Here is a 7703-nt window from a genome sequence, read left to right on the forward strand (position 1 = left end):
CGAGAGGATTGAAAGTAGCCACCGCTGATGGTGAACCCCTATACAAAGCTTGCCATGGAAAGGAGTAAGAAGGATTGAGTAGAAGCAGTAGGAGAGCAGGCGTCCTTGAGCCATACAGCATCTCCATTCGCTTATCTGAAATTCTCACCAATGAATCTGCATAAGTCTTCTATCTCGTTTATTATTTCTATTTTCTTAGTTATATTTTCGAAAACCCATAAACCATTTTAATCTGCCTAACTGAGATTTGCAAGATGACCATAGCTTGCTTCATACCAACAATCTCTGTGGGATCGACCCTTACTCACGTAAGGTTTATTACTTGGACGACCCAGTACACTTGCTGGTTAGTTGAACGGAGTTGTGATAACAACTGGTGCCACAATAATAATTTCATACAACTTAAAAGAACAGTGATCACAATTTTGTCCACCAATATCCATCCAACCCCCAACCTAATCAAATGTAAGAAAGCAATTCTAGCATGATCTCCTCATTCCTCTTCCGAAGCTCATAGGAGATCCAAATATGGAAAGTTTCTTTTCCAAGATAACTAACCAATTAGTTGAAGACCAAAAGCTTTCTAGCAAAATCAAGAGAAAAGAAAGAGGAAAAGAATGAAAACTATAATTGATCCATCTAATTACAACAGAGCTCCCTAACCCAATGAAAGGGGTTTAGTTATTCATAGCTCTGGGGAATGGAATGCGTAAAAGAAAAGTGCATTGTAAAGTAACTAGAAATTGCAGAAAAAGAAAATATACAGAGAGTGAGCTTCTAGTTGAAAATTACTCCTATATATACTATTCTTCTGATCTTCTAGTTAGCTCTCCAAGTCTTGGATATGGGCTTTTGATCTTTAGTTGAACCAGTTACATTCCTCAGTGGGCTTATCTTTGCTTGCAGAAAGAGAGTGAGTCAGGCATGGTATGTAGTTAGTCAGGACGTTAGTGGTGTTAAAGTTAAGTGTGAATTCTGGTTCGAAGACGTTAATGACACTAACTTTGTCACTAACGACCCAACCTATTTGAGCCACGTTAACTCCAACGCTAGTGACACTAACGTGACCACTAACGTAGCCTTTCCATCCTTTGCTAGCGTTATTGGTACTAACTTTGCTAATAACGCTGCTCCTTGTCCCTTTCTCCCGCGTTAGTGGTCCACGTTAGTGTAACTAACGTGGCCCTTAACGCGGGCATGCCAAGACTCGAGGGCGTTAGTGACACTAACTTTGTCACTAACGCAACAAAACTCCTCTTCTTCCACTTAAGTGCTCACGTTAATTGCATTAACGTGGCCACTAACGTGAGTATGTTACCATCTCCAACGTTAGTGACAAAGTTAGTGTCACTAACGTTGGCTCCTTATTCCTTGCTCCACGTTAACTCCTACGTTAGTGGCATTAACATGGCCACTAACGTAGGTGAACTTGGCCCGATCCAACATTAGTGACAAAGTTAGTGTCACTAACGTTGGTGACCCTCTGTTGCTCCACGTTAGAGCTACGTTAATGGCATTAACGTGGCTCTTAACATGGATGTTTTTGGCCTTTGCAACGTTAGTGGTGTTAACTTCACCACTAACAATGGAGCTTCCTTCTCTTTCCACATTAGTTCCCATGTTAATGTAACTAACGTAGCAACTAACGTAGGCTGTGATGGCTTTCGAGGGCGTTAGTGGTGATAACTATACCACTAACGTTGCAAGCTTGCTCCCTTTCCACGTTAGTGGTCACGTTAGTGATAATAACATGGCTGCTAATTTGGTTCTTTTATGCTTCCCTTGTCCTGAAATCAAACAAACAAGGTGCATCAAAGCTTTGTTCCAGGTCATAAGATCTTGCACTATATAAATTGGCATTCAATTCATGCATTATTCTCATGAAATCATGTAAAGTTCACAATATTTTCTTGAATCAAGATGTAAGTGTATACTAATCCAAAACTTGCTTATTACCTAAGAAAATGCATGAAACTATCTAAAAAACGTAAAGAAAAGGCTAGTGAAACTGGCTAAAATGCCTTGGCATCAATGCCTTAAACACAAGGTAGTCTTTGTTCACTTGAAGGATTAGCTCTCCTCTGTCTACATCAATCACAGCCTTTGTTGTGGCTAGGAAGGGTCTTCCAAGGATGATAGATTCATCCTTATCCTTTCCAGTGTCTAGGATTATGAAATCAGTAGGGATGTAAAGGCCTTCAACCTTCACCAAGACATCCTCTACAAGTTTATAAGCATGTTTCTTTGATTTGTCTGCCATCTCCAGTGTGATTCTTGCAACTTGTACCTCAAAGATCCCTAGTTTCTCCATTACAGAGAGTGGCATGAGGTTGATACTTGATCCTAGGTCACACAGAGCCTTTTCAAAGGTCATGGTGCCTATGGTGCAAGGTATCAAGAACCTTCCAGGATCCTCTTTTAGGCGAAGCTGTAGGTATTATTGCGGGCCAATCGATTGTCAAGTTTAAAGATATTCTTTTTAAAGAATATTATTTCTTTCTTTTTTTTGTCCGAAAAGTGCATTGTGGGAACGGGATTGGAACGCCAAGTAGCCTTAGATTCGGGGGCTTCCGCTATAGCGGAACACGAGGGAAAGATCTTTTATACCGATACTGAAAAGATCCTTCTATTGGGCAATGGGGAGACTTTAAACATCCCATTGGTTATGTATCAAGATTCTAATAAAAATACTTGCATGCATCAAAAACCTCAAGTTCAACGCGGTAAATGCATAAAAAGGGGTCAAATTTTAGCGGACGGTGCTGCTACAATTTGCGGCGAACTTGCTTTGGGAAAAAACATATTAGTAGTTTATATGCCATGGGAGGGTTACAATTCTGAAGATGCTGTACTCATCAGCGAACGTCTGGTCTATGAAGATATTTATACTTCTTTTCACATACGGAAATATGAAATTCAAACTCATGTGACAAGCCACGGTCCTGAAAAAATCACTAAGGAAATCCCACACCTAGAAGCCCATTTACTCCGAAATTTAGACAAAAATGGAATTGTTACCCCCGGATCTTGGGTAGAGACGGGCGATATTTTAGTGGGGAAATTAACGCCTCAAATGGTACAAGAATCCTCGTATGCCCCGGAAGATAGATTATTACGAGCTATACTTGGAATTCAGGTATCCTCCTCAAAGGAAACTTGTCTAAAACTACCTATAGGCGGTAGAGGTCGAGTTGTTGATGTAAGATGGATTCAAAAAAAAAGAGGTTCCAATTATAATCCAGAAACTATTAGAATATATATATTGCAGAAACGTGAAATCAAAGTAGGGGATAAAGTGGCCGGGAGACATGGAAATAAGGGTATCGTTTCCAAAATTTTGCCTAGACAGGATATGCCTTATTTGCAAAATGGAAGACCCGTTGATATGGTCTTCAACCCATTAGGAGTTCCGTCAAGAATGAATGTAGGACAGATATTTGAATGCTCACTCGGATTAGCGGGGGATATGCTAGATAGACATTATCGAATAGCACCCTTTGATGAGAGATATGAGCAAGAGGCTTCGAGAAAACTAGTATTTTCTGAATTATATGAAGCCAGTAAACAAACGTCGAATCCGTGGATATTTGAACCCGAGTATCCGGGCAAAAGCAGAATATTTGATGGAAGAACAGGGAATCCTTTTGAACAGCCTGTTATAATAGGAAAGCCTTATATCTTGAAATTAATTCATCAAGTTGATGATAAAATACACGGACGTTCTTGTGGGCATTATGCACTTGTTACGCAACAACCCCTTAGAGGAAGGGCTAAACAAGGAGGACAGCGCGTAGGTGAGATGGAGGTTTGGGCTCTCGAGGGATTTGGTGTTGCTCATATTTTGCAAGAGATGCTTACTTATAAATCTGATCATATTAAAGCTCGGCAAATAGTACTCGCGACTACGATCATTGGACGAACAATACCAAAACCCGCGAACGCTCCAGAATCCTTTCGATTACTCGTTCGAGAACTACGATCTTTAGCTATGGAATTGAATCATTTCCTTGTATCCGAGAAGAACTTCAGGATTCATAGGAAGGAAGCTTAATTGGATGGAATCATCATTTTTACTCTATGATTGATCAATATAAACATAAACAACTCCGAATTGGATCGGTCTCTCCTCAACAAATAATTGCTTGGGCAAAAAAAATCTTACCTAATGGAGAGATAGTTGGGGAGGTAACAAAGCCCTATACTTTTCATTACAAAACTAATAAGCCTGAAAAAGATGGATTATTTTGCGAAAGAATTTTTGGACCTGTAAAAAGTGGAATTTGTGCTTGTGGAAATTATCGAGTGATCGGAGAGAAAAAAAAAGACAACCAAAAATTTTGCGAACAATGTGGGGTAGAATTTGTTGATTCTCGGATACGTAGATATCAAATGGGCTATATAAAACTCGCATGCCCAGTAACCCATGTGTGGTATTTGAAACGTCTTCCTAGTTATATCGCGAATCTTTTGGATAAACCTCTTAAAGAATTAGAAGGTCTAGTTTACTGCGATGTGTGATTTGATCAAAATTTTTATTGTACAGATTTTGAACAATAAATTTCATTCCAATCAATTGATTTGGGATGTCCCAGATCTGACGTGTCTCTGGAAGTGAGTAACATGAAACTCAGAATTTTGGGTATAGGGAATATTTCCCATTTAATTGAAAAGGGGAATAGATCTATGGTTTAGTAACAAAGAAATATAAGCTTTACCTCGTAAAAAAGGACCTTTTGTGGGAATTTACTATAATTCCATTATTCCATTTCTTTTCTAAAGAACGGAATTTGTGTTCAAATCAGCAAAAGTATCATGGTTTTCGAAGTTTATCTATCGCATATAGGCTTATATAATAAGGACATCGTGGCATAACCATCGAGGTTAAGTCTGGGCCTAAAAGATCACATGAAATTATACATAAGATAGACAAGCAAATCTCTTATGAATTTAGGGATACTCTTTAAATTTCAATTAAAAATGAAGGAGATTCTCCATTCGAGGGGAGTAGACTACTCAAAAATTTTATACCTCTTTTCTGCGATAATTGAGAAAAGGAGTTCATCAACAATGAAAAGTTGTTGGGTTTTTCTTTAGTGATAACTTGAGTAAAGAGTAAAAATTTTTAGATTATTTGATTCTCCATTTTATAGAATTTGAACGCAGAAATTCATTATTCTTTATTTTGGACTTAATTATTTAAGCCGGATGAAAGGAAACTTTCACGTCCGATTTTGAAAGGGGGAGATCCCATTGATCCATTGGTTGGATCCTATCCAAATTTTTCGTTTGCTAGACCCGTCGTTAAAAAGCCTACTTTCTTACGATTACGAGGTTTATTCGAATATGAAATCCAATCCTGGAAATATAGCATACCACTTTTTTTTACTATACAGGGTTTCGATACATTTCGAAATAGAGAAATTTCTAGTGGAGCGGGTGCTATTCGAGAACAACTAGGCGATCTGGATTTGACAATTCTTATAAATTCTTCATTAGTAGAGTGGAAAGAATTAGGAGAAGGGGGATCCACGGGCAATGAAAATGAATGGGAGGCTCGAAAAGTTGGAAGAAGAAAAAATTTTTTGGTTCGACGTATAGAATTAGCTAAACATTTTATCCGAACAAATATAAATCCGGAATGGATGGTTTTATGTCTCTTACCAGTTCTTCCCCCCGAATTGAGACCCATTATTCAAATCGATGGGGGAAAACTAATGAGCTCAGATATTAATGAACTCTATCGAAGAGTTATCTATCGGAACAATACTCTTATCGATCTATTAACAACAAGTAGATCTACGCCAAGCGAATTAGTAATGTGCCAGGAGAAATTGGTACAAGAAGCCGTGGATACGCTTCTGGATAATGGAATCCGCGGGCAACCGATGAGGGATGGTCATAATAAGGTTTACAAATCATTTTCAGATATAATTGAAGGTAAAGAGGGAAGATTTCGCGAAACCCTGCTTGGAAAAAGGGTTGATTATTCGGGGCGTTCTGTTATTGTAGTAGGACCATCACTTTCATTACATCGATGTGGATTACCTCGCGAAATAGCAATAGAACTTTTCCAGACATTTGTAATTCGTGGTCTAATTCGAAAGCATTTTGCTTCGAACATGGGAATTGCTAAGAGTAAAATTCGGGAAAAAGAACCGATTGTATGGGAAATCCTTCAAGAAATTATGCAGGGGCATCCCGTCTTGCTAAATAGAGCGCCTACTCTGCATAGATTAGGCATACAGGCATTCCAACCTATTTTAGTGAAAGGGCGCGCTATTTGTTTACACCCATTAGTTTGTAAGGGATTCAATGCAGACTTTGATGGAGACCAAATGGCTGTTCATGTGCCTTTATCTTTGGAAGCCCAAACGGAAGCTCGTTTACTTATGTTTTCTCATATGAACCTATTGTCTCCGTCGATGGGAGATCCTATTTCCGTACCGACTCAAGATATGCTTATTGGGCTTTATATATTAACGAGCGGGAATCGTCGAGGTATTAGTGCAAACAGGTATAGTCCGTGTAAACGCAGAAATTCGAAAACTGAAAGAATTTACAAAAATAACAATAGATATACGAAAAAAAAAAAAAGAACCCTTTTTTTGTAATTCCTATGATGCAATTGGAGCTTATCGACAAAAAAAAATAAATTTCGATAGTCCTTTGTGGTTCCGCTGGCGGCTAGATCAGCGCGTTATTTCCTCAAGAGAAGCTCCTATCGAAGTTCATTATGAACCGTTGGGTATCTATCATGAGATTTATGGTCATTATATAGTAGTAAGAAGTATAAAAAAACAAATTCGTTGTATATACATTCGAACTACTGTTGGTCATATTTCTTTTTATCGAGAAATCGAAGAAGCTATACAAGGTTTTTGTCGAGCCCATTTATATAGTATCTAGTTAAGTCAATTTCTGATGCGGATTTGAATTCAAGGATCAATTAGGATCGGGTAGCATCTTAGTTTTTAAAATAAACTTCTACACGAATCAACATAAGCAAAGAAGGGAAGTTTTCAAACCATTGACTAAAACCCATTGTTGAACTTAATCCCACTGAGCAGAATATGGAGGTACTTATGGGAGAACGGGCTGATCTGGTCTTTCACAATAAAGTAATCGGTGGAACTGCCATTAAGCGACTTATTAGTAGATTAATAGATCACTTCGGAATGGCATATACATCACATATACTGGATCAAGTAAAAACTTTGGGGTTCCGGCAAGCTACTGTTACATCCATTTCCTTAGGGGTCGACGATCTTTTAACCATACCGTCTAAGGGGTGGCTTGTTCAAGATGCTGAACAACAAAGTTTTATTTTGGAAAAAAAGGAGGAATCCGCCCGAGGAGGGGCTCGCGTCTGATTAGCTAGTTGGTGAGGCAATAGCTTACCAAGGCGATGATCAGTACCCAGAATGAAATAATGCCAGAAAGAATTTTGATACAAACATTAATTGGTCGTGTATTAGCAGACAATATATATATAGGTTCGCGATGTATTGCCATTCGAAATCAAGATATTGGGATTGGACTAATCAATCGTTTAATAAATTTTCAAACACAATCAATATCTATTCGAACCCCTTTTACTTGTAGGAATACATCTTGGATCTGTCGATCTTGTCGCGGTTGCGAATTAGCAGCAATGATTCCGCGCAAATGCACGATTTTCTATTTTTTTTTTATTCATCTAATCT

General features: G+C 38.4%; 2 protein-coding genes across 2 annotated transcripts in view; both read left to right on the forward strand.

Moving 5' to 3' along the window:
• LOC107472538 (DNA-directed RNA polymerase subunit beta'-like) overlaps window positions 1-6916 on the forward strand; it is a 7904-nt gene extending 988 nt beyond the window's left edge. The window contains 5 exon segments of the mRNA XM_016092055.3: window positions 2486-4043; window positions 4088-4514; window positions 5202-5256; window positions 5259-6593; window positions 6595-6916. Coding sequence (XP_015947541.1) covers window positions 2486-4043; window positions 4088-4514; window positions 5202-5256; window positions 5259-6593; window positions 6595-6906 — 3687 coding nt within the window. The 3' untranslated portion in view covers window positions 6907-6916.
• A 135-nt stretch (window positions 6917-7051) lies between these two features.
• On the forward strand, window positions 7052-7634 carry LOC127743811 (DNA-directed RNA polymerase subunit beta''-like; the record flags this gene model as incomplete). The annotated part of the gene is made up of 2 exons (XM_052255989.1): window positions 7052-7364; window positions 7421-7634. Coding segments are annotated over exons 1-2 (508 nt in total), but the record flags the coding sequence as incomplete, so codon positions are not given.
• Window positions 7635-7703: the final 69 nt, after the last annotated feature.

The sequence above is a fragment of the Arachis duranensis genome, unplaced genomic scaffold, assembly GCF_000817695.3.
Source record: "Arachis duranensis cultivar V14167 unplaced genomic scaffold, aradu.V14167.gnm2.J7QH unplaced_Scaffold_149398, whole genome shotgun sequence".
NCBI lineage: Eukaryota > Viridiplantae > Streptophyta > Magnoliopsida > Fabales > Fabaceae > Arachis > Arachis duranensis.